Source organism: Tupaia chinensis, unplaced genomic scaffold, assembly GCF_000334495.1.
Source record: "Tupaia chinensis unplaced genomic scaffold, TupChi_1.0 Scaffold141469_1, whole genome shotgun sequence".
Lineage (NCBI taxonomy): Eukaryota > Metazoa > Chordata > Mammalia > Scandentia > Tupaiidae > Tupaia > Tupaia belangeri.
The window spans coordinates 433,004-459,372 of record NW_006201331.1 but is presented as its reverse complement, the minus strand read 5'-3'; the positions used below and the strand labels follow the sequence as shown (position 1 = coordinate 459,372).

Here is a 26,369-nt window from a genome sequence, read left to right as displayed (position 1 = left end):
GTGCACTCGCCAGACAGACAGAGAGAGACATAGAGACAGAAAGCGAGAAATCACCCCCCAGGGGGGATGGTCACACCGCAATCCCTTCTCCTCCATTCTCCTCTTGGGATCTTGGGCACGCACGCACACGCTCCTGGTGTGAGTTTTAAGCCACCAGGTCCAGGACACGAACTGCGGTCGACTACGTGGGAGTCCAGCGACATAGCCATTACGCTAACTGCTGGTTCCCCCCAGATCTTACTTTCTAAATATCATTCTTCACTAAAGAAAGCTAGTGTTCTTTGGAGAAAAGGCTAATTCCAGACCTGGGACAGGGAAAACACAAGCTGAGTCTTGCTGCAGAAGCTAGAAAGTATCTGAAGAATGAAGAGAATATAGCAGAAGGACACGGAAGCCAGCTTGAAGGGAGACCCTGGCCTAAGCTGGGAAAAGCCAAGCATCAAAATAAATAATGAATAAAGTCAAAATAATTCATAAGTAAAAAAGAAATCCCTGAGTCTATACTAATATAAATAAAGAAATGAATACCTACATACAGAGAATCTTTTCCATACAGAAGATGCCAGCTAATAAACGTATAAGTAATAATGGAGTTGGCAGCTGTCACAGTAATAATTACACCAAGAAACTTCAGTGATGCTAGAACTAGTGGGAGGACATTTGATGAGGATCAGGATATTTACACAGTCTCAAAGTATCTGTCCACAAAGTGCTTTTTAATTACAAAGGGGAAAAAAGTAATTTGCAGTGGAGAAACCTGGTACACACCATCTTAATCAAGTGATCAAAGTTAGCATCACCGGCAGTGGAACAAATTGAAATCATGCACTGCCTGACAGGATGCCGTAGGAGGACCCAGCAGCAGCGCTGTGATCTCCTACCCAAAACCCAGGACAAGAATCTAATCGTGAGAAAGCATCAGACAAACTCAAACTGTGGGACATTCTGTGAAATAACTGGTTTATCACCTTCAGAAGTAGCAAGATCCAGCCAGCAGGTGGTGCGGAGGTTAAAGCACTGGATCTCACATAGCTGATTGACTGGTTCGAGTCCCAGACCCAGAGGCTTGAAAATCATGCTGGGCTTATATGTGTGTCTGCCCAAAGTCCTGAGAGAAGAATGGAGGAGAAGGGATTCCAGTGTGATAATCTCCCCTAGAGGGCGATTTCTCACTTCCTCTCTCTGTTTCTCCCTCTCTCTTTCTTTCTTCTCCCCCACCCCCCACCCCTCTGCAAGCATGCATGCTCTATGGCAAACCCTCCCCCCAAAAAAAGCAGCACAATTATAAAAATTAATACAAAGGAGCTGTCCCAGACTAAAGAAGAATAACAAGACAAATGCAAAAACCCACAATTCTGAACTGGATCGTTCTTTTTATTTATTTCATTTATTTATTTATTTCAAGACAGAGAGAGACAGAAAGGCAGCCACCCCCACAGTCTTGACACTGCCGTTCATCCCTTGCCTCAGCCGGCCTGGATTATAAGCATACACACATGCCTGGAAAACTCAGGGAGATCCCAGGACACAAACTGAAGACCTTGCACTGCATTCAGTTCTGGGACCATGGTGCCACCTCTTGGCCCCTGAGCTGGATTTTTTTACTATAAAGGATATTGTTGAGACAACTGGTAAAACTCGAATGGGGTCCAAGGTTTAGATGTCAGTAATGTGTCCATATTAAATTCCTGATTCTAATGGCCACATTTACGTAGGAGAGAAAAATGTGCTTTGTAAGAATATACATTAAAATATTGAGGAACAGGGACCAGCAGGTGGCATGGTGGTTAAGGTGCTGAACGCTCCCACATGGCTGACCACAGTTCAAGTCCTGGACTCTTCCTTTCTCCCTTTCCCTCTCTCTCTCTCTCTCTCTCTGTGTGTGTGTTTCTCTCTGGTCAAATTAAAATAAATGAATGAATAAATAAAATTAAATAAATAATCACTTTTAAAAATTCTAAAGTATATTGAGGAACTAGGGCCCATGAGATTAGCAATTTACTCTCAACTAGTTCAGACAAAGAAAAAAAAGTTCTTTGTACTATTTTTGCAATTTTTCCACAAGTTAGAAGCAATTTCAAAAGAAAAAAATAAAAAAGCACAAAAAGTTTATTTTGCCTGTGGCCAAAACTCTGACTCTTGTTTTATCTCACTGAAAGCAAAGACTGCAGCCAGTTTAGGCCGCTGAACCTGTTCGTCCTGACTGTCAGAGAAAGAAGGGCTGCCAGGCGTGGGCTGAGCAAACACTGCTCTGTCCAGGGGCTCAGACAGAGGCTGGGCAGGGAGAGCTGGCCTGCCAGCTGCCAGCCAAGGCTTGGCTCTGAACCTCAGCCCTAAGCATTTAAGGAGCAGGTCAGGAGCTGTGGCCTCTGGGGCCTGGGCTAGGAGGGGAAGCAAATCTGGATTCTGTTCACACCCCACTAGGACAGAGACTTTCCCTTTCTTCAGGCCCTGAAGGCTCTGAGAAGGCAGAGCCTGGGGAAGAAAAGGAGAGAGGGAACGGGAAGAGAGGAGAGACTTAGGCTTCTGGCATTGCCACATAATATGCAGACAACAAATGTATATCTAATCCAGAAAAAAATCACCAAATTCTGGGGTGTCTATGCTATTTCCCCAGCTGGGGTGGGGACAGGTCCCACTGGTGCAGTAGCCAGTGCAACCAGGAGAGGGCCACCATAGAGATGGCGTTGCAATGACCTGTCACTAAGGGTTTGTGATCTTTGTCCCTTCTCCTCTCCAACTTCTCAAAAAAAGCTGCCACTTCACTTTTTTGCATGTTTTAACAGGTATGATGTTTTCCCTGGGATAGTTCTGCGAATTTAAAGAATGGTAAAGAAAGAAATGTTTGTTGATTCGTATCTCCTCCGTGCAACTGTCAGCTGTTACAGGGCAAGGGCTTGCAAACTGAGCCTCACGGTGCACTTTTATCCACTCTCTGCCAGTGCCTCAGAGGGCTGGCCCAGAGCAGGTGCTCAATGAATGCTTTGTTCATGTGCATGTGTATGCACACATGGGTTTTTTTAATCACTTTTTTCTGCATATCTGGAAGGCAAAGAGAAAATCTCATCACCAGAGACTTCCATCAATGTTTTAGCCTGTATAAGCTCTCTGAGGAATTCCATTTATGCATATGAATACCTAGAGTGGCATGTGTTCCGTTACTGCGAGATGGACAAGCAATAGCCATCTGCCTTTGGAGTCCGTATGCTCTTGGCCCTAGAGAAACAATGACCCCTAAAGATAAGAAAGCAGGCACTGAGGACACACATAGTGTGACTAACACATTGACTAGTGCAAGGTGCCGAGACACCCACCCCTCCCCACCCCACACATAGGTATTGTTAATTGCACCGAACCATCAGGCTTTGCAGATGGGAAATGACAAGCTCTTTCTCCAAGTCAGGGGGCAGAAGAGGAGTTAGAATGTTCACCAAATCCTGGGGAAAATGCATCTGAGTCTGAATGGACACCAGGATCTAGACAAATAATAGAGGCTCTCAGTCAATCAGAGATGGGGCTCTAGGCCTGGCAAGCTGGATTCAGGAGCTCTGAGGAGGTGAGGGAATCCCCAGATAGAGGTCTTGGCCCCAGAAGCAGTGGCAGCAGCAACCATGAAAGCAATGCCTTCCAGGGCTTGGCCCAAGCCCTTTTCAGGCTATTCTATCTGAAAAGCATCTGTACATCACAGAGTCCAAGTCAACAACACTTTCGGCCCACAGAGCTGGGGTGCTCCATTCAGCCCCAGGGCCTCACCATCCCAGCTCCTAAGATCCAGTTACTGGCAACGGGCATTGTGATAAGGTGGCAGCCAGGTGCGTGTCTGCTCCTGCCTGAGTCCGGCATCCGACCCCTGTGTGACCTCTCTCCTTTCTGACCTGGGCCTGACTCATGCTTGCAGAATGGGAGCCTGGGGATCCCTGCTGCCCTGCTGTAGATGACTCATGGTTGGTCCAGGAGTTGCTGTGGAGGGGCTCATGGCCGCTGTCAGCTCTCAGGGAGGAGATACCTGTCATTCCCTGAGCACCTACCGTGTGCCAGACACCAGGCACACTGCCACATTTCATTGCTATAATCACCCTGTGGGGTTTTCTGTCTTTCCTAGAAAGAAGGAAAGTGAGGCTCAGAGAGGATCGGGCAGAGGTGAAGTCAAAGGCCAGTCTCCCAGCACCAATCACCGTCATCCACTGACCCTTCCAGGGCCAGATAGCACCACCCCTAGGACCCGTCATTTCTTTTCTCATTCCTCCAACAAAAATGTATCCAGAATTTTCTCTTCTCTGCTTCGTAACTGCTCAGTTCTAGAAGGCAGCTTGGGGAGGCCCACCCGAATGTCCCAAAAGAGCTAGGTTTGGCTGGGAGAGCACCTGGACCCCAGGTCCACCAAGGCAGAGACAGGTATTGCTACGCCCTGCAGCCCCATCTCAGCTGAGGAGAGCTGGCAATGGCCTTGGGGGCAGGGAAGGAGTGTCTGGCTTGGACGAGGCCCCTGCAGGCAGCAGGTGCTTTAGAGAAGGGAAAGCATCCTTCCTCTCCCCCGACCTCAGTCTTGCAGCAGGTAGGTGGGGAGGCAACTGGGACAAGGCAGCCTCCTCTCATTCCTTCTGCTTCAGGAGCCTAGCTGATGTCTGGCCTGAGCGCTGTGGCGGATTCACTGTGTCTGGGGACCTTTTGACGTCAAAGGCTTTTTTGTAATAGATATTTTTGCTAGAGAGACAGAGAGACAGAAAGCAATATATCATCCCCCCCCACTAACCCCGGGGTGGGGATGGCCACGTCACAATCCCTTCTCCTCGATCCTCCTCTTGAGATTTTGGGCAGGCACACACACACACGCCCGGTGTGAATTTTAAACTACCGGGTCTAGGACTCAAATTGCAGCCAACTACATGGGAGTCCAACGATGTAACCATTATGCCATCTGCTGATCCCGCCAAAGCCATTTTTTTAAGTTTTGGGGTTTTCTTAAGAATTGTTTTATTGGGACCAGCAGTTAGCGTAATGGCTATGTCACTGGACTCCCATGTAGTCAACCGTGGTTTGAGACCCGGACCGGTGGCTTAAACTCACGCTGGGCGTGTGGATGTGTCCAGGATCCCGAGAGGAGAATGGAGGAGAAGGGATTGTGGCGTGGCCATCCCCCCTGGGGGGGGTGATTTCTCTGTTTCTCTCTGTCTTTTTGGCACGCGCATGTGCCCTGCAGTAAAAACCTCTTAAAAAAAAAAAGAATTGCTTTATTTAACTTTATTTATTTATTTATTTATTTATACCACAGAGGGACAGAGAGAGAAAGAGATAAAGTGAGAAAGCAAGCTGCCAGTTCCAGTACTTGAACCATGGTCAGCCATGTGGGAGTCCAATGCCCTTAACCACCATGCCACCTACCAGCTCCCCCAAGGCATTTTTTTTAAAGCTCCTAAGTCACTAAATACTTCCCGTCTCAGCCCAAGCACCCAAGGCCTAGGAGGACATCTCTCCACAGGTACACAATTTCCTTCAGGCCCTCCCCACTACTCACATGTGTCCTTCTGAAGACTTAAAGCCTGGAAAAATAGGATTCTGTTCCAACAGTAGGTAGATACTAAAAATTCAAAAACCAGATTAAAACAAAAAACCAGATATGGACAAAGCTAGAATCTAGTTACAAGTGCACTGTCATTTTCTTCTGAAACATTTTTAATTAATTAATTAATTAACATTCATTCCCTGAGCATTGTCACAGCATACAAAATGTGATTTTCCATCAAAAATATACTGCTTAATTATACATATTATCATCATTAATTTTCTATTTCTAGTTTAATATATTTACATGCATATATCTTTTTTACCCCTATTTCTCACCCTCTGCCATTTCTATAGTTGTTTTCCATTCCTTTCCCCCCACATTTTATTGATTCACAAAACTTCTTAAGGAATCTAAGTACTTTCAATAGCAAGTTTAGCTGGTATGTACATATCGGTGAATACATGTCTGACTTTAGGTGTGAAACTCTGAGTGGAAAGAATGTACTATAAGGTAACACCTAGCTGACGCTATAAAGCTAACTATGGCCATTAAAATAAACAGATATTTTTTAATATCTTTTTTAATTTCAAGAAAAGCGGTTTTAGCTTTAATAAATCAAAATCAAAGAAATTCTAAGAGAGCTTGGCTTAAAACTTAAAGCCAGGAAACATGTTACAATTTTGTTCAAATAGTAGATACATGAACCTATCAGCAGACAAAAATCCATAAAACTGGAAATCAAAACTTAGAAGGAAATCAGCAATGTTTTAGTCAAAAGTCATAAGATTCTATTTCTCCAGTTAAATTCCATGTAATTAATCTCTCTTCTGTTGTGGTCTGATCTTCCTGATTAAATTCTGGGATATAATATTCAAATACAGACTTGTCCCTATAATTAAGTTGGCCATTTTCTTAGTTTTTGAACTCTTATTTCTGTGTGTCTGTATTTAATTTTCCTGGTACAGCACTCCATTGAGAACTTCTTGGAGATCTGGTCTGGTGTTGATAAATTCTTTCAGCTTTTGTTTATCTGAGAATATTCTTGTCTTTTCTTCCCATGTGAAGGATAATCTTGCCAGGTACAGTATTCTTGGTTGAAATTGCTTTCCCCTTAACACTTTGAATATATTTTTCCATTCTTTCCTAGCTCACATTTTTTTCTGATGAGGGGTCTGCTATTAGTCTGATGGGATATCCTTTGTAGGTAACTTGCCGTTTCTCTCTAGCCAATCTAAGTATCTTGTCTCTGTCTGTCATTTTGGTCAATCTGGCTATAATGTGTCTTGGAGATCTTGGGTTGATTCTATTTGGGGTCCTTTGTATTTCTTGAGACCGGATCTTTGAGTGCCTCTTTAGGTTTGGAAAGTTTTCTTCCAGGATTTCATGGAATAGATTACCAATGCCCTTGTGAGTCTCTTTGCCTTCTGAGATACCAATTATCTGGATCTTTGGATGTTTGACAGTATCTAGTATTTCTCGTATATTATTCTCATTGGGGGGGGGGCATTTTCTTAGTCTTCATGGTGGATTTTTCTAGGCCAGCGATTCTATCGTCTACATCTGAGATTTGAATTTCTATATGATCTAGTCTGCTTTTAATACTTTCAAGGGAGATTTTAACTTCCTGTATTATAGCCTTCATCTCTAACAGGTCCATTTGATTCTTTTTTAGAGTATGTATTTCCTCTTTTAGATCTTGCAAGAATTTCCTCCCCTCCTGGAACTTGTCAGCTCCTTTCTCCTACCTCTTCTGCAGTTCATTGTCTCTCTTTTCTTCCATCTCTATTAGCTTTGTCATTATGACTATTCTAAAATCCTTATCAGACATTTCCATGAGTTTAATTGTACTGTCTGAGGGTGAAGAGGTGTTATTCTTTTCCCTTGGAGGAGAGGTATTGTCATGTTTTCCCATATTTCTTGTGATCCTGTGGTGATTTCCAGTCATCTGATGAATGGTACATTTCTTCCTAATTCTTGAAGTTCAAACTGACCGTTCAGAGGCTAGCAGAAGGAGGTGATTTGCAATCTTTCTTCTGCTCTGTTTCCAGTCTTTGTGCATCAGATTCAAGGCGAAGAGAGGAATATTCTGACCCTAATCATATTCGGATTATTGGAAACTGTTCACTTGGACCTGTCTAGACACTTAGTGCATAGAGGCTGATCAGAAAACGAATAAAGATAAAGAAAAAAGGAAAAGAATTAAGAAGAGGAAAGAAGAAAAAAATAAAATGAAAAATAAAAAAGAGGATAAAAACATAAGATTATAATTTTAAAAAGCAAAAATAAAAACCATGTGGCATGCACGTGCACTGCACAAATATTTCACATCACAGCTGAAGTACGGTATCCATATCAGGATAGGCCGGGCTTGGCTAGTGCCTTTCCTAAATGAAATGAGAAAAGGCACCAATTAACACAATAAGAAGAGGCTTGAGAGCCCAGACAATGGTTTACCTTTAAAAAAATTTAAAGTCACAGGGAGACACAGCGAGACAGAAAGACAGACAGAAATGGAGAGAAAGAGACACAGAGCTATCCCTACCCAATAGAAATGAGTCTGGAGGGGGAAACCTCAGCAGAACATCTTCATTTTTGGTCAAGGAAACCAATATTTCACAGCTGAAGTAGTGTATCCATATCAGGATACTCACATGTGTCTTTACAGCACTGCAGACCTTCCTGGAGGTCTCGTGTCCCTCATATGTGCAGTGAAAACAACGTGTGCACATCTGACTCGTGAGGGTAGCCAGGCCCTTCTGGGCACACAGGTGTGCACTGTGAGCACCCTGTGCTGGCACTCACATCCCCCTCACTCCCTCACACACGCCCATGTCTCTGCATGCTGCTCCTGGGCACAGATGAGCTCACACTTAGCAGGGCCCTCCTGCTTCTCCACGAGCACAGAAGCATGTGCCTCTATATATAACGCATGTTCCCATATGTACACACGCACAGGTATACAAAGTCAGCAGGAGCTCACATTCTATACACACACATGCACACTCACGTGCACTTGACCCTTGCACAAATACACAGGCACAGACTTCCATGCGAGATGTGCACATTCAAATCACACATTCACACCAGACTTGTCCATGCATGAGAGAGATACTATACCCAGTGTTCATAAACTGTCCATCACTGTTGTACCTCCTAATCTCCCCAGGTAGAACCTTCAGGACTCCCAGGGTGAGAAATGAAGCAGGGAGAGGGCTGCAAACTGTCCATCACTGAAGTACCTCCTCATCTCCCCAGGTAGAACCTTCAGGACTCTCAGGGTGAGAAATGAAGCAGGGAGAGGGCTACAACCTGCAGAAAGCTGCAATTCTCAGCCTCACCTCCAGGGGCTGCTATGGGGCCCACAGCTCCAGCCCTGGGCTCTGAAAGGCCTAGCTGACCCAGGCAGCCTCGAGGAGGGAGGAGGGAGGAGAGGTGGCTGGGACTCCCTGCAACCAGTAGTAGAACCGTGCAGATGGGCACAGCTTCAGGGAAGATAGAATAGGCAGTTTGAACCTGAGGAGAGGGAAGTCTGAGTTGGTGCGCATAAGTAGATGAGTTCAGGAGGTGGCAAGAGGAAGTGGGCATGGGGAGATGAGGAAAAGGACAGAGGGAGTTCAGAAGGCAAGTGAGGGAGATCAGAAGGAAGAGAAGGGAAAGAAGGGGGAGAAGGGTCAGACAGGGACAGGGCAGTGAGGGGTGTGCATGGGGAGAGAGGCAGGGAGAAGGACCAAGGCCCTTGCGCATGGTATAGGCATACACCGCACCTACTCCATGCCCCATCAGGACAGGCCACTGCTTCCTATGCCCTCCTTCTCCAGACCTGCATCTTGAAACCCAGAAGGCAGGATTCAACCGATCTGCCCTGCAAGGTGGGCAGGGATGTCCATCCTCTCATCTCCTTCCCCACGAAGACATGTCTCTCATCTCTCCCCTCCTCCATCAAACCTGAAGGCAGACCACCCCGTCCTTCCTCATTCCCAGAGCACAGCAGCCTGCACCTGACCACATCTCTTCCTGCCTAAAAACCCTTCAGTGGCTCCCAGCATCCCTTGAGGTATAGCCATACTCTTCAGTATGGCATTCAGGACCCTGCCTGCTTTTTTGGCTTCATCTCAAGCCTCAGTTTCCCCAACCAACCTGACACCCGCAACACTCCGGTCTGCTTCCCAGCCACACAGCAGCTCTCAGGTGCTGGGCTCAGCCTCCAGGGCTCATAGTCTCACCCCACACAGCCTCCCACCCACATTGCTAGTGGACCAAGTACACCTCCAGTGCTCCTTAGCCACTCCCCCCATGCCTCCTCCCTTCCCAGTGCATGCCTGACATCCCTGTAAACTATAACCTCTTGGCAGACAGGGACTTGTATTTGCCCAAGGATTCTCCCCAGCTCCTAGTGTACCGTTCAACATTTGGTGTTTTGTAAGTATAGTCTAATACTTTTTAGACTCTGTTTCATTGATAGTAGGTATCAAGCTCCCCTCTCCCTCCTGCACAGGCTAAGGAGATGCTCGGTCAGGGTAGGGTAGCTGGCAGCTGGTCTCCCCTCAGCTCCCATCCCATGATCCCTCTCTCTGAGCTGGGCTTGCCCCCTTCACGGGCTTCACGAACAGCCACGGGCCCCTATAGTGCCCGAGGCTCCCAAGGACTCTCCCTGGAGGAGTCGGCTGGACAGCCCAGTGGGAAGAGTGGCTGTACACTGTGTCCACAGCAAGCCTCCTGAGCTCCTTAGTCTCTTTGGACACTACAAGGTCAATGAGTGGCCAAGAGGGCCCAAGATACCCCTTTCCTCATTCCAACTGCATGCAGTTCCCTGGGGCCTCAACAGAGCCACCCAGAGGCCCCAACGTGTGCTATCACCTCTTCTCAACAGTCTTCCCAACTCCTGTCCAACTCCACTTCCTGGAGCAGCCAGAGCAAGAAGATGAGGCCTATGAGCCTGCCATGGGGAAGCTTCCCGGTGGGAAACAAAGCACAAGCCTGACACCAGGGCTCAGAAAGACCCAGTGACAGAGCCAGGCTGAAAAGCAGGCGGCCACAGCAACAATAAAGGCCACTCCTCATTAAGCACTCACCAAGTGCAGGACTCCTAGCTAAGCCACCTGCCTTCTCACTTAGTCCTTACCATAACTCTGTGGGGCAGGTGTCGTTCTCATTTTACAACCTGAAAAAAAAAAAAAGGAAGGCTCAGAGAAATGGAGCGAGTTGTGCAGCATTACACAGAGAGCCAGTCGGCCCAGTGGGAAGAGTGGCTGTACACTGTGTCCACAGCAAGCCTCCTGAGCTCCTTAGTCTCTTTGGACACTACAAGGTCAATGAGTGGCCAAGAGGGCCCAAGATACCCCTTTCCTCATTCCAACTGCATGCAGTTCCCTGGGGCCTCAACAGAGCCACCCAGAGGCCCCAACGTGTGCTATCACCTCTTCTCAACAGTCTTCCCAACTCCTGTCCAACTCCACTTCCTGGAGCAGCCAGAGCAAGAAGATGAGGCCTATGAGCCTGCCATGGGGAAGCTTCCCGGTGGGAAACAAAGCACAAGCCTGACACCAGGGCTCAGAAAGACCCAGTGACAGAGCCAGGCTGAAAAGCAGGCGGCCACAGCAACAATAAAGGCCACTCCTCATTAAGCACTCACCAAGTGCAGGACTCCTAGCTAAGCCACCTGCCTTCTCACTTAGTCCTTACCATAACTCTGTGGGGCAGGTGTCGTTCTCATTTTACAACCTGAAAAAAAAAAAAAGGAAGGCTCAGAGAAATGGAGCGAGTTGTGCAGCATTACACAGAGAGCCAGTAGCAGAGCTGAATTTAAATCCAGATCCGCCAGCTCCAAAGACCACACTCCTTCCAGCCTATTTAACGGCCATCCCAAACTCTAGGTGAGGCTTTGACAGTGTAAGCCCTCCCAGCTGAGGCTGCCCCCTGGCTCAGCCCATGCCTGCCTTTCCCCTACAGTCCCCGCTGTACCCAGCCTTGCCACTTTCCAGGTTCACCTCTCTGAGCTGAGCAGTGGCTTCTCCTGTTCACTCAGCCTCAAAAGCCTGCTCCATTTTACAGATGAGAAAGCAGAGGATTAGGAATGTTAAGTAACTAGCCCAAGGTCACGGAGCTAGGAAGCAATTGCGCCTGGTTAGAACCCAGGTCATTAGAGCATCCAGTAATAAAGCCTTAATTTGTGTTACAGACAATTAGGGAATGGGAGTTAGCAGGATGTTAGCTAATGGCACGTGAGTTAGAGCAGAGAAACCGGGCAGGTTCCAGAATGGAGGAGGGCCAGGCTAGGCCTTGGGGAACAGGCTGGGTCTAGATGGGCATGCTTGAGGGGGTAAGCATGAGGAAAGGCTGCAGTGGAGAGAAAAGAGAGGGGGGCAGAGGTGGGGCGGCAAGAAGCCTGTGAAGTTAAGGGATGTGACACAGAGGGAAGAGCTGTGAGATGGGGGCCAGGCCACACGCTATGTCCCTTCGACACACTGTGTGATGTGGCAAGGCCTCTTCTGGGGACTGCCTTGTCTGTCAAGGAGGGAGAGATAAGCCTGGATGGTCCCCAGGGTCCCATCCAGCCCTGTCATCCACTGGCACTTGAACAGAAAATCTGACCCCAGACCCCTGACATAGGGTACAGGCTTGGATGGCAAGGACAGACAGGGGCCAGCAGCCAAAACAGCACCTGACAGGGAACACCCGAGGGGTGGCCCCAGTCATGCTGGGAGTCACCCGTGTACCCCTCCTATCCATGCTGTAAGCATGTACGGACTCGCCGCAGCAGGCTGCCCTGTGGAAGCTAGAACACGGGCTCCGTGAGACCAGGGGGAATTGTGGGCTCAGGGGAAAGGATGGCACGTGCCTGTCACCAGCTAAAATCCCAGGCCCGTCCTCAGGGATGGGAGAGTGGGATGTAGGAGGGGCAGAGAAAACATCCTAGAAATAAGGGTGTGAGTGTCAGGATTAGAGTAAGCAATCTGTCTAATGGGAGGACACTTGAGAAACACGGATGGTCCCTAAGCAAGACAGCACTGCACCCAAATATGAAGTGCGTTCCAGACCATCAGCAAAGGCGACTGTCCTCCCTGGGGGTGTGCGGTACAACACGGGTGCTGCTAGAGAGCTTAGAGCCAGGCGGGCAGACATGCATCATTAGAGCAGTGGACACACATACGTGCGTGCACACACAGTCACACCCCCAACTTAGACTGCCCATACCCCACCTCCAGACTGAACCTTCAAACTTCCCCAGGAAACACGCCCTTCACCTGCCAGTGGGTGCAGCCCTGGAAGTCAGTGCCTTGCTGTCTCACTCTGCTCCCTCTCACTCAGTTCTGATGCGCCTGCTTCCTTTCTGACTCAAGAGGCACCACACGGAAACAGGCCCACCCACCTCCGTGAGGCTCCCTGTACTTGAGCTCAGCTCTCGCATGTCTGACCCATTTGACCTCCAGCTCTTGCCCTCAAGAACCGGCCTTATTCACTACTGAATGCAGAGTAAAGGACTGGGGGAGTGCTGGGGAGCCTGCAGAGTCCCCCTTCCTATGGCCAGTCTCATTGAACCCTCAAGAGTTCAACCCTCAATATTCTCATCGAATCCCAGAGTGAGAAGCTTGGCCTGAGTACCAGCTCCTAGCTTACTCGGTGTGGAAGCACGGCCTGAGTTTCTGTGCTCTCCAAGGTTTCAGTAAAGATTTAAGGCAAACAGCCCACGAAGCACTTAACGTAGAGCAGGCCACAGAATAACTCTCAAGAGTAAGTGCTGTGCTTAATATTCATCCTTAATTTTGACTCTCCCTGCCCTTATCTCACCATCCCATCTTCGGAATAGGAAGTCCCTCTTGAAGTATAACCTCAAGTCTTCACACCATGGTATGAGCCAATGTTTCACCTTTACTGGACTCTGGGGACCAAGGTGGAAAAGGCTGAACTGGCTGATTGGAAGAGCCACCTCCCTGCACGGGGATAAGCCAGGAGGGAGATTATGGCGGCGCCGGGCCCAGGTCTCCAGCATGCACCTGCCACAGCTCCAGGGGAGATACGGAGCCTGCCAACTTACCCCACCCCATGATCTCATGGCTGCGCTTGCCAGGCACTGGCTCAGGAGGCTGGTACTGACAGCCGGCCTGGGCACAGAGCCCGAGGAAGAGAAGGCGGGAAAGCTGCCCAGAGCCATCACCGGAGCTGTCCCTGGGGCTCAGATACAAGGTCCCTATGGCCTCCATGTGTAGTCTTTTAGTGACCCACCATCTCTGCTCCCCTCTCCCAGGCCCCTTCACACTGCCCCACAGTCTCACTCCCACTTGCTCACGAAAGACAACGGGGGAGCTGAGGAGTGGCTCTCTCCTCTGCCCCAGGGGTCAGTCTCTCCTTGGCATCTTTCTGCTGACCCTGGACAGAATGCCCTTGTTGTGGGCCCAGAGAATTTGCTGGGCGGGGGACGGATAGGCAAATGCTGTCATTCCTGAGGCTGCTGCAGACACGCACCTAAATGCCAGTTATAAAGTGACTATGAATCCCCAAATAGATGCCTCTGTCCCAGTTTCGGGGCGTCCCCAGACAGAGACTCAACCCCAGCCCCAAAGTTTACCCATGTCTTTACTCTCGACCCCTCCTTCCCAAGCCAGTTCCTAGATGTCCTTCCCAGAATAATGCCCTCCTGCTCCATGGGGTCAGAGACCCCATGCAGAGCGCTGGATGGACAGACTCAGCCTTCTGGAGCTCAGCATGGACAGACCAGGCCAGCAGCCCAGACGGGGCATTCTCTTTGTCCTGCTGGACACTGAGGGCTCCCTATGGCCCCCATGTCTGGATTGAGTCTCGGCTGGGCCCAGGGCCCCGCCCTCAGGGGTGTTCTCTGCTCTCCATCTCACTCTGGGCTCAGCCTTCGTCTTCAACACAGGACACGAGTCTTCCTACGCATGCCTCGCTCTCACCACCAGGGAGCCCACCCTGTACCCCAGCACCCCCTGTCAGCTTCCCACTGCTTCCTGGCCTGCCACTCCTATGGGAGCTCTCTGGGCTCTGCCCTTCCTCCCTCCCTATCACAGCCTCAGTACTAGTGCCCGAGGTGTACCTGCTGCCAGCCTCCCCGCCCCACACACACTCAGAGAACTCCCACAGAACAGCCAGCATCTCGTCCTCATTTCCTGGGTCCACTGCACACAGAAGCATGCACTTACACACTCTATCCTCCCCTGGCCTCCATGTTCCTCGCTGTAAAAAATGCAAGATAGACTAAGGTCCCCTCCAGCTCAGGAACTCTGTGAGTCTGAGGTTTCTCTCCTCGGGCCCAGACTCCAGAGCCAAAAGTCGCCAAGCCTGGAAGCAGTGGGGCATGCCGTCCTCCCTCCCTGGACTCCTTAGCTTCCCACTCCACTTCCTAGAATCTGCCTCAGCTCCACCTCTGAGGAAGCTGCACTCCTCCCTATCAACCTAAAAAGTAAACTGAGGCAAAGCATGTTAACCAAAAGAAAGTTATGTGGGCCACGTTCAAGGACTGCAGGCTGACATGCAGCCCGGTAGACATATTCAGGTTGTTTTGAACATGCGCTGAAGTCTTACAGTCCTCAAGTAGGTTGTTTTTTTTTTAATAATTATTTTATTTAACTTTATTTATTTATTTAAATATGACCAGAGAGGGACAGAGAGAGAGAGAAAGAGAGAGAGAAAGTGAGAAAGCAGGCCTCCAGGTCCAGGACTCGAACCACAGTTGACCACGTGGGAGTCCATCTCCCTTAACCACCACGCCACCTGCCGGCCCCCCTCAGTAGGTTTTAAGTGCAAAAACCAGAAGTGGGAGTTTGGGGTAAGAGGAATGGGACCAGCTGTCTGGGGACGATTATCCTTGGCTACTGAGATCAATAACTAGGGTCAGATGGGTCAAGGTCAAACAGGCAGTCTCTGGACAGATGTTTCACAGCGGTTTTTGTACATGGTTGTGGTTTTGGCACAGTCCTTGTGACAGTCCTTGCGACAAAAGATGCCCCGTCCACAGCCTTCCCCTGCTTGGTTTAGTCAGGATTTAACATAGGTGGATACAAACAATTCCATTTTGGTTCCGATATGCCTCATTTCTCACTCTAGCATCCCACAGAGAAGTCACTTAGATGGGCCACAGCCCAAAACTAGGTCAAAACCCCAGGAGAAGAGGACCTGGCTCAAGGCTACACTACATTTCCATGTCATTTTCAAGTGGCACCAGTGGGCTGGGCAGATGTGTGGCGGAACAATCCCCACCCACGAGGCAGGGTGAATTCCCAAGTACCAGGTCACTGAGCCAGATCTCTGGGGCGGGGCTCCTGGGCACTGGCTGGGATGTGAGATGACTGTGGCTGCCCCTGTCTGCCCCCACCCCAAAGAGAGCTTCATCCCTCTCATCCCATTGCACTTGTTCCTGCCCTCAGAAGCCTATCCCAGCTACCCCCAACCCGACTCATCACCAGCCTAGGTCACGTCCCTTGGTACTTAGGTCCAAAGTTGTGCCGTGTTCATTTACCCTTGTTTAGTTATTTTGCAAATGTTCTCACGAACCCACGTCTTCAGTAGTCATTGCTAGTGTGAGAGTTCCTGGGGTTAATTAAGCCCATTTTGCTGGAGGATTAGTCCCTGCCCTTAAGTGCCAAGGAAGTCTCTGGAATCTAAGTCCTATCTCACTTGTAATTTTTTCCCCTTGATAATCAGGCAATCTCCCTGATGAAACTCCCTACAATGAGCAACTTCTCCCCATGTTCAAGTTCTTGCCTTGATTGTCAAGCCCCAGGTAAGGTGGAATTGAGACAGGAATGGCTGGGCACGACCAGGAACAGGCCAGCTCCTCAGAGGACAGCTTCTCCTTTTTTTATTGGAGAGGTTTTGCTATACGGCGCGTGCAATCGCCAGACAGACAGAGAGAGACAGAGAGACAGAAAGCGAGAAATCACCCCCCAGGGGGGATAGCCACGCCGCAATTCCTTCTCCTCCATTCTCCCCTCGGGATCTTGGGCACGCACGCACACGCGCCCGGCATGAGTTTAAGCCGCCAGGTTCAAGACTCGAACCACGGCTGGCTACATGGGAGTCCAGCAACATAGCCATTAACATCAACCTTTGGTCCCCAGCTTCTCCCTTCTAAGCTCCACAAACTCTTCCAAGACCAGGAATCTCTTACAGACCCCTGGACCCAGCCTGCATGCTAATGCCGTGTCCCCACCAACACCCATAGGTCCCTCCCTCAGAGGCCACCATAGGAAGAAAGAGAAGACTGGCCTGGGATCTCAGCTCTTGCACTTGCTAACAGCGTACTTGCCCACTGTGGACCTGGATTTCACGATCTGCCAAGTGACTGCAGTAACAAGGACAGTTGAGGGCCAGCCGGTTGCATGGCAGCTAAGGTGGCTAGATCCCAAATGACTGACCACATGGCTCCAGCCCTGGACCTGGCAGCTTGAAAAACACACCAGGCACATGTGCATGCATGCCCCAAATCCCAAGAGAATAAAAGAGAAGGGATTCAGCATGGCCATCCCCCCACCCCGGCAGTGATTTCTCACTTCCTCCCTCTCTCTCTCTCTCTCTCTCTCTCTCTCTCTCCATATATATATGTGTGTGTGTGTGTGCATGTGTGTCTCCAGCAAACGCATATGCCTATAGCAAACAAACAAACAAACCAACGAAAGGACCCTCTGGAGGGCAGTAAAGACCGGAGAGCGGAGCTGGTGTGTAAGTGGACTTGCACCATACCCAGCAGAGGCATCGCTCAGTAAGTGGCAGCCATTGCTTTCGTGGTACCACAGCACCTCCAATCCCCAGAGGCTCTTAATAGGGCCGATACCAAGCATGTGGCTAGGGTGCTGGCGGAGGGAGAAAGAGACTGTCCCTCGGTTCAGGGGCTGTGTTTTCTTCAAGGCTCTCCCACTGCTCTGACTTTGTGGGAAGTCTAGTCTGTTGTTCTCATCCCGCCCATGAGGCTGGCTGGCTAAGCATCCAGGATCAGAGGAGAAAGAGCAGGGTTCAGGGACAGCCTGTCTCAGTCCTGAAAGTCACCCCGGCCCAGGGCCAGAGGAGAGCCACGCCTGAGAGGCCTTCCACGCCTGAGGACCCCTTTATGTCCCTCACCACTTTCCACCCTGTAAGCCGCTCCTGAATGGCAAAGCACCTCAGATGCCAAGCTTGGACCTTGTTCAGGCAAACGCGTTATCGGGCAGGAAAGACTGCGGCTCCCACTGGATGAGCCCTCCCCTTTGGGAGCCCAGACACTCCAGAACAGCACGTGGGTGTTGAATGCAGACTTCTCGATGGAGTAGAGGAGGAGCAAGGCAAGGCCAAGGCGTCCTCACACCCCTGCTCCTGCTCCTCCTGCCCCAGCCCAGGGAGGGGGATCAGGTGTCCCCAGCTCTTTAATCTCACCCACAGTAAGAAATACATTTTACAGACCAACAGACACATGCACTCATAAAATAATACTTGGTAATGCATTAGGGTGGCTTTCTACCCTCACAGCCTTGTAGTGAGTCACAACAGTCTGAGAAACCCTGCTGTAGGCGATGGAGGTGGACCGCGGCTCCAGGCCCGCAAGAGGGTGATGCTCCCACCAGGAGGGGGACACCGAGTCAGCAGGCAGAGTGGCTGGTGTGTCGGCCCCTCCCTTCCTTCCCTCACTTGGTCCCTCGTGGGTGGGGAAATGGGCCAGAATGGAGGACTCCCTGAGAAAGAAGCCACGGCTAGCTGCCCACCCCCTGGCAGACACTAGCCAAGCCTTCTCACTGCTCCTCACACAGCCCCGAGCACCAGCAGCCGTCCTTCCCATTTTATAGAAAAGGCAATGAAGACTCAAAGGAGCTTTAAAAGATTTATTGTGAGCTTGCTGTGTGCCCAGCCATGTCCTGCACGCTCTATGAATATAGCATATTTTGTCCCCAGGACAACCCCTGGAAACAAGTGCTACCGCATCCAGTTTGCAGAGAAGGACACTGCAGGTCACTTCCTCAAGGTCACACAGCTAGTCCCAGGCAGGCCTCCCTTACACCAGGAAACCTGCAGCGAACCCTTCTGAAGCAGGCAGAGCACAGGCTCTGTGCATGCCCTGGTAAACTGCAGGGAGGGAGAGGCAGGTCTGTAAGTGGGGCACATCAACAGAATGGAGGAGAGGCAGGGACCTGCAGGTGGCATAATGGTTACATCGCTGGACTCTCATGTGACTGACAGCAGTTCAAGTCCCGGACCCAGTGGCTTCAAACTCACACCAAGCACGTGTGCATGCATGCCCAAAATTCCAAGAGAATGGAGGGGAAGGGACTGCAATATTGCCATCCCCCCTGGGGGGTGATCTCTCACTTTCTATCTCTGTCTCTCTCTGTCTCCCTGGCAAGTGCATGTGCCCTATAACAAAAATCTCTCAAAATAAAAAAAGAAAGAAAAAAAGAGTGGAGGAGGGGCAAAACCGTAATAGTATAAGCAAAGGGCCACGGGCTCACAAGGGGGCAGCAACCCCTCCCCAGTTCCTCCTTCACAGTCTAGGTTATTTTCATTTATTTTTAATTTGCCAAAGGGCATGTGTGCTCACTAGAGGAAGACGAGAGAGCAAGAGAAAGAGAGAGAGAGAGTGAGGAAGCTCTTCCCATGGGGCGTGGTTGCGCTGCCATCCCTTCTCCATCTCGCATTCCCTTTGGGATTTGGGGCACGCTCGCACATGCACTCTGTGGCTTCTCAAGCTACTGGGTCTGGAACCGAAAGGTGGCCACGGGGAATGTGGTTCATTTAACCACCATGTCAGGGGCTGGCCCTTACCCTAATTTCGATTGTATGGAAATAGTGGTGGGGAGGGAGAATGAGGTTACCATGGTCTCTGGGAACGCCCTGGGCTGCCCCAGACCAGAGGCCTCATAGGCACAGAGAGATCTGCTTGGGAAAGACATCTCTGTTAGGGAGACGAGAAGCCTGCAGGTTCCATCCAAGGTGGCACACTGCCCTCTGTGGGAGCCGATGGGGGGTCTGGCCGCTGTGGTCCAAGGGTACCCTGTAGGGAGGGGTGGCGGGGAGCTTTGTCAGGCCCAGGTGGCAGCTGCCCAGCCCAAGACAGAGGGCAGGCCAGACCTGGGGTTTCCTGTCCCGAATGCCATCCGCCAGCTGAGATTCCAGCCCACACGGGGCACCTGAGGGCTGCTGGGGAAAGGTGGGATCTATGTTCCCCACCCCAACCGACACCTCAGATTCAGCAACATCTCTCTGGCCAAGAGGCCAGTGCTCCTGCGGCTCCTAAATGATGGGGCAGGAGCCAGGTCATTAGGCAGAGGAGACTGTCATTAGTGTGGTGATGCCACCGCCACTCAGACAATGGCAAACAGTCATTAGCAGCTGTGTCACAGGGTGAGGCAATGCGGCTGGCTGGCTGGGGGAGGGGTGGTGCTGGGGGCAGGGAGCTCCCCACCCCCGCTGGGCTGCGAGTGTACACATACTCCCAAACAGAAGTGTGAGTAGGCAAACTCACATAGGGCCGAAACAGATGTAGCACACACTTGCACACACACACACACAGTCACAGGGGCTGTGAATAGACGCACGGGGTTTAAGTAGCTACGTCGCATAGTTGAACACTGAAACATTCACACATGGGGACAGGAGCAGGCATGTTTGCACACTCATATGCTCACATGTTCACACCTACATAAGTACAGGAGCCTGAGAAGACATACCCTCACACTTACACACACATTCACACTGTGGTATGAGTGGGTACCATGCACGCATTCACACACACAGGTGTGAGTAGACATACTAATCTGTTCACACAGGAGCAAGAAAACCTTTATTCACACACTTCTTACGGTCACACACCCATTCGCTCACACAGGCACACTTGCACATGAGGCAACCAGACACACTGCCAACTGAGCAGTTCAAATCCCAGCACCAGAGCCTTGAAGAACAAGCTAGGCACATATGTACATGTGCCCAAGGTTCCAAGAAGAAATGGAGAAGCATCGAGACCAGCAGCTGGCGTAATGGCTACGTCGCTGGACTCCCATGTAGTCAACCACGGTTCGAGTCCCAGACCCGGTGACTTAAACTCATGCTGGGCATGTGTGCGTGCGTGCCCAAGATCCCGAGAGGAGAATTGGAGGGGAAGGGATTGCAGCATGGCCATCCCCCTGGGGGATGATTTTTCACTTTCTGTCTCTGTTTCTCTGTCTTTCTGATGAGCGCACACACCCTATAGCAAAAACCTCTCCAAAAACAAACAGAAAAAAGAAATGGAGAAGCATTGCAGCATGACTACATGCCATGGGGGCGGGGGTGCTTTCTCCCCATTTCTGTCTCTCTGTCTCTCTCTGACATGCACACACATCCTCTGGCAAAGAAAAAAAAATCTAAAAAGAAAAAAAGGAAGCCCACTGGACGGGAGCCAAGGTGTCAGCAGGTTGTGTGCCTTCTGGAAGCCTCAAAGGAGACTCCACTTTCTTGCCTTTTCCAGCTTGTGTGAGCCACCCACATTTCTCGGCTCCCCTTCCATCTTCAGAGCCAGTAGTGGCTAGTCAAGTCTTTTTATTATTTTTATTTATTTATTTACTTATTCTGTGAAAGAAACAGAAACAGACACCCCCAACAGGTTCTTCACACTGCAATCCACCCCCAGTCTCAGCCAGCCAGATCATAGACGTGTACAGGGAGACCTTGGGTCCGGAACCTGAGACCTTCCCATGTGGCTTCAGCATTGCGAAGCTTGGTGTTACCACTGCACCAACGCGCTGGCCAGCAGTCAGCTCTTCCTCACATCATATCAGTGTTCTGCCGCCCTCTCCCACATCTAAAGGACCCTCGTGATTATTCTGGACCACACGGATAATCCAAAACCATCTCTCCAGCTCAAGGTCCGCAACTTCATCACAGCTGCACAGTTCTCTTTGTACCTACTCACGGGTTCCGGGGATGAGGACGAGGACATCTTTGGGAAGTGAGTATTCTGCCGACCACATTGGGCGGCATTGGACAAGTCACTTGGGTTCCCAGTGAGCGTTTTCAACTGTAAACTGAACATAACTACCAGTACGTGAGTTCGGCATGCCACAGGACTACTCAAAGCACAGTGCCTCACACCAAGATGGCCTCACTCAGTGCCCCCTCCCTCTTTAGTCTCCTGGGGACAGGTGAGAAGCTGCATGTGACAGAAGGTGGGTGAGGGACCTCAGAGGCCAGTAAGTGGGTCTGCGTGGGCTTGGACAGAAGTCGACAGTGGGCCTAGCACAGGGAGGGGTGTCTCTGTCTGTGGGGGTTCCCCGGACCTGGGTGACAGTAAGGCCCTACTGTGAGGGGAGCCACCCTGGTGCTGAGGGTATGCACCCCTGCAGTGACCTGGGCCAGGGGGCAGAGTGGGGGTGGGAGATGCAGCTCATGTTTATTCCTGCCTTTGTCTCCTTCATCTGCTGCCATCTGTTTGCAGGGCCCTGGGGCCAGCAGGCTGGCAGATGTCCCCAGACCAGGCTGCTATTACCGTGGTAAGTGTCGGCTACAGAACGATGACCCGGGAAGATAAACCCTGCGTAGAGGAATCGCCCACTAGAAAACAGCCATTAGTCCCTACTCTCACCCAGCACTGTTTGCCCACTCAGGAAGCTGCCAGGAGTGCTGAGAGGAGCTGAGGTCACCAGATCTCTGCTGGCTGGTCCTGCTCCATCCAGTAGCCCCAACAGGGGCCCTGTCGTGAGCCTACCTGCACCTGGGCCTGGCCACCCACCCTGCTCCCCTGCTCTTGTCCAATCACCCTTCCCTTCCCTCACCCATCTCACCCCAGCTCGTATCCCACCCTCCCCAGAAACTCAAAAACTTAGCGACCTGACAGGCATGGCAGCAAAACAGGATGCTCTGCAAGGCTGACCTACATGGGAGGGTCCCAGGTTTGTATCCAGAGGCCTTCCTGAGTAAGTCAGCCACACACTTGCCCATGACTGGGGACTGGCTGAGGCTGAGTGTGGGTTTCAGCACTGGGGCCTGCTGGGGTGCATTCGCTCTCTCTCATGCATGCTGTCTTTTTTCCTCTCACAGAAGAAAACAGAAAGAAACTTAAAAAAATAAATACAAAGGAAACAAACTCCCGCTTAACCCACAGACTAGGCCCCAAATAGCATGAAGGAACCTGGGCTGCTTGCTGAATTATGGGGCAGAACATCTGGGTGCAAATCCTACTCCCTTAAAAAGTGGAAGTGCACAGTGTCAGGAGGCGACATGGGTCACGTGAATGAGGACTTGTAAGCTTGGCACTGGTGTGAGTTCCTGGGACACAAGAAGGACTTCTTCCTCCTCCTGCCTGGGATGCAGTGGGCAGGGCTGGCCTCAGACTGGACTTGCATGGAGACCCCACACCTCAATGCATCAGGAGGCCCCCACAGGTGCTGGAGGAAGGAAATGGAAGGGGAGGGAGGGAGAAGACTCAAACGCCTTCACCCAGCAAGTCTCCATTAAACAGGTGCCGAATGCAAGCACTGAGCTCCCGCCGTGTGCCAGGTGCTGAGCCCAGGGATGCGAGTACAGAATGACCACACAGTGAGCAAGGCTTCGGATCACTAGACATGTCCTGAGAGCCTGTGTGGGCACAGAGGACCACAGCTGCATGGGACATCCCTGCTCAGTGGCAGCCTGGGCTGGTGGTTCCCCGCCTGACTGTGGCTTCCCAGGGCTGGCCAGCCCATGTCGGCTGGAGCAGTGCCCAGCACCGCCCTGGCTGCTGCCACCTGGCAGGCTCCCAGATCACTCAGCAGGGACTAGAACTTGGTTTCGGTCTTTTATCAGGCCAGATAAAGGCAGCAGCGGAAGCTCGAGGGAGCGATCTGGGCTTACAAAAAGCATCTCCAGACGCCCTCTCACTCCCAGCCTCCCTTTGTCAGCTGCCCTGACTTTCTAGTCCCCTTTGTTCATCTCTGAGAGCAGCCCCAGGGGGTGGAGGGGAACACCTCCTAAGAGCTGCACACAGTGCCAGGAATGGAAGAGCCAGGAGACCGGGCCCAGCTGGGCAACTGGCCTAGGGGCAGGGCTAGACAGGAAGAGACTCTGGAGCTCAGCTCAGAAAGCACTGGTCTCTGAGCAGAGGGGACCTGGAATTGCAGGGCGGGTACCTGTCACAACCCCATCTCCATTACCTTCCCCTATTGCTCAGCCCAGGAATAGGCACCCAGAACACCTTTCCTGAACAAATGCCAAATAGCAGGGATAGGTAAGATTGGTGGGCGGGCCAGTAGGTGGCATGGCGGTTAAGGTGCTGGATCCCACATGGCTAATTGTGTGGTTCGAGTTCCAGACCCAGTACCCAAAATCCCAAGAGGAGAATAGAGAAGGGATTGCAGCATGGACATCCCCTCTGGGGGGTGATTTTTCACTTTCCCTCTCTCTTTGTCTTTGTCTCTCTCCAGCAAGTGCAGCTGACCTATGGCAAAAATCTGAAAAAAAAAAAGGATAGGGGCATCCAGCGGCATGGTGGTTAAGATGCTGGACCCCATATGGCTGACCATGGTTCAAGTCCCAGACCTAGTGGCTTGAAAAACCACGCCAGGTGTGTGTGCAGGCATGCCCAAGATCCTGAGAGGAGAAGAGGAGAAGGGACTGTGGTGTGGCCAATCCCACTAGGGGATGGTTTCTTACTTTTCCTCTCTCTCTCTCTCTGTCCCTCTCTGGCAAGCATACAAGCCCTCTGGCAAAATCTAAAACAAAAGAAACCAATAAAACCAGCAAATAAACCTTTAAAAAAAATTGGTGGGCTCCTACTTTAACCAGGATTCTGACTGAGCACGGGGACTCAGAGCAAGGAAATCAGGATCCAGATCCTGTCTAAAGGGGAGAAGAAAGAAGAGTTCCTTACCTGTGAGAGCCATAGAAACAAGTGCTAACAGAGGCCACACTATGCATTAATTCAACGACTGCATACCTACTGTGTGCTGGTGGCTGGAGGACGGTAAACACAACAAAGTCGCTGCCCTGGAGGAGGTTGCTTTTGAGAGTTCTCCCACTCAAAGGAGGAGAGGGGGCTCCCTGGGGAGACTTTCTGCAGGGAGGAGCAGGCCTAGCCAGCTGAGGGCCTGTGTGAGGGCCCAGTGGCAGACCACGGGAGGGAGGAGAGACACTGTCTGAGGACTGGGAAACGCAGGCTATAGGAAGGTTGGACAGCCAGGCACAGTGGGCGGCATGAAGGACCTGGCATTTCCTCCCGGGAGAGCAAGAGGTGAGAGGATGTGGTGTTCCCCAGGAAGCACGGCTGCCTCTGCTGCCCCTTGGCCCTCCCTGGGAGGCGTCATGCAGCAGAGGAAGTGGGCCCTCCCGCCAGTTTCCCTGTGTGCAACCCTTCTTCCTGCTCCTCTCCACCCTGGAGCAGGCCTGACAACTGTGCTGATGCTGCTGGCATGAGCCCAGCACCCACATACCAAGCACAGGCTGGGGCTCCCTGGCGAAGCTGGGCCTGCCCTGCATCCAGACTAGGGAAAACAGCCCCTCATGCTCCATCTCTGAGTCCTGAGTGGAAGGAGAGGGCCCGGGGCACCTGGGGCTTGGTCCCCATCTGCCCTGGGTGCATGTCTGACCAGCTTCTAGGCCCGGTAGGGCCTCTGCCAACCTGAGGAGGCTCCATCTTTCCTTTGCAGGGAGGACCCTAATCTCACCCACCCAAGGCCCTGAGAGGAAGTCATCAGTTCTCACCAGATGCTGAACAAGAGGCCAAGAAGTAGATGCTAGGCCTCTGGAAGCCACCACGTGGTGGTCTGCGTGACCCCCACAGGAGGACCCACTGTAACCCGGGGCTCATCTCAGCCAGGCCAACTCAGCCTGGCTGATAGGCAGCCAGGTTCAATGGGGGTTCCGGAGCCAGCCTCCAGAGACCGGGTGCCCCAGCCTGCCTTCCCTCCACCACCCACCCAAGGCCTGTTGCTCCACAGCCTCCCAGAGCTCTTGTTGTGTCCTGTGTCGCAATACGATGTGGTAGGCGCCCCATGTGAAGGATGGCCTTTTACTCATGCCAGAATGAAAGAGTCATCAAGCTCCTCACAGGGGCCAGGCCTTGGGATACTGAGGAAACAGAACCACCATCCCTGTGCACGCAGAGCAGTGCAGGGCCCAAGGCCGCGCGGGTACCCTACACACAATCAATAATCACAAATTGGGCTAAGTGCTATGAGGACGGGGAAGAGGAATTAGCCTGTGCTCACCCCTCCCCAACCCCAGAGGCCTGCCCTGATACAAAGCACACGCCTGCCGCCTTCCCCAGCACACCACGCACTGAGGACTTGGGTCACGCTGGAACCTGAGTACCTGCGAAAGTGCCGGGCTTGACAGCAGTTTGAGGAACGTGGGTTGAACCAAACTAGACAAAAAAGAAATTTTTTTGAGAGGTTTTTGCTATAGGGCACGTGCGCTCGCCAGAAATACAGAGAGAGACAGAGAGACAGAAAGTGAGAAGTCACCCCCCAGGGGGGATGGTCATGCCACAATCACTTCCCCTCCATTCTCCTCTCAGGATCTTGGGCACACATGCACAGGCACCCAGCATGAGTTTAAGCCACCGGGTCCAGGACTCATACTGCAGTTGACTACTTGGGATCCAGCGACATAGCCATTACACTAACTGCTGGTCCCAAAAAGAAATCTTTTTAAAAATTTCATTTTTCAACAAAAAAATGAAACAATGGTCATCCATTACATGCCCCGAGCCTATGGTGAACCAGGTCACAGCCCCAGGAAGGTTCACAGGTCAGTGCTGTCCTAGACTCGGAAGGGGTGGTGGGCATGTTGTGCGCTGCACTGCCCAACATGTACATGCGACACCACTCCGCAGTCCGAAAATGTGGCCAGTGTGGTGGGAGTGGGAATGGCCAAGAAGACGAGGGCCTGGAGGAGATGGGGACCCGGAGAGAAAGCAGGGCAGCCCTAGCAA

General features: G+C 51.3%; 1 protein-coding gene across 1 annotated transcript; it reads left to right on the top strand.

Annotated features, from left to right (window-relative positions):
* The first annotated feature begins 13,351 nt into the window (after positions 1-13,351).
* Positions 13,352-22,098, top strand: LINC02874 (long intergenic non-protein coding RNA 2874). Its single transcript, XM_014581969.1, is given in 7 exon segments — positions 13,352-13,450; positions 13,453-13,593; positions 15,569-15,622; positions 15,624-15,685; positions 21,273-21,413; positions 21,900-21,954; positions 22,069-22,098. Coding segments are annotated over 7 exon segments (582 nt in total).
* Positions 22,099-26,369: the final 4,271 nt, after the last annotated feature.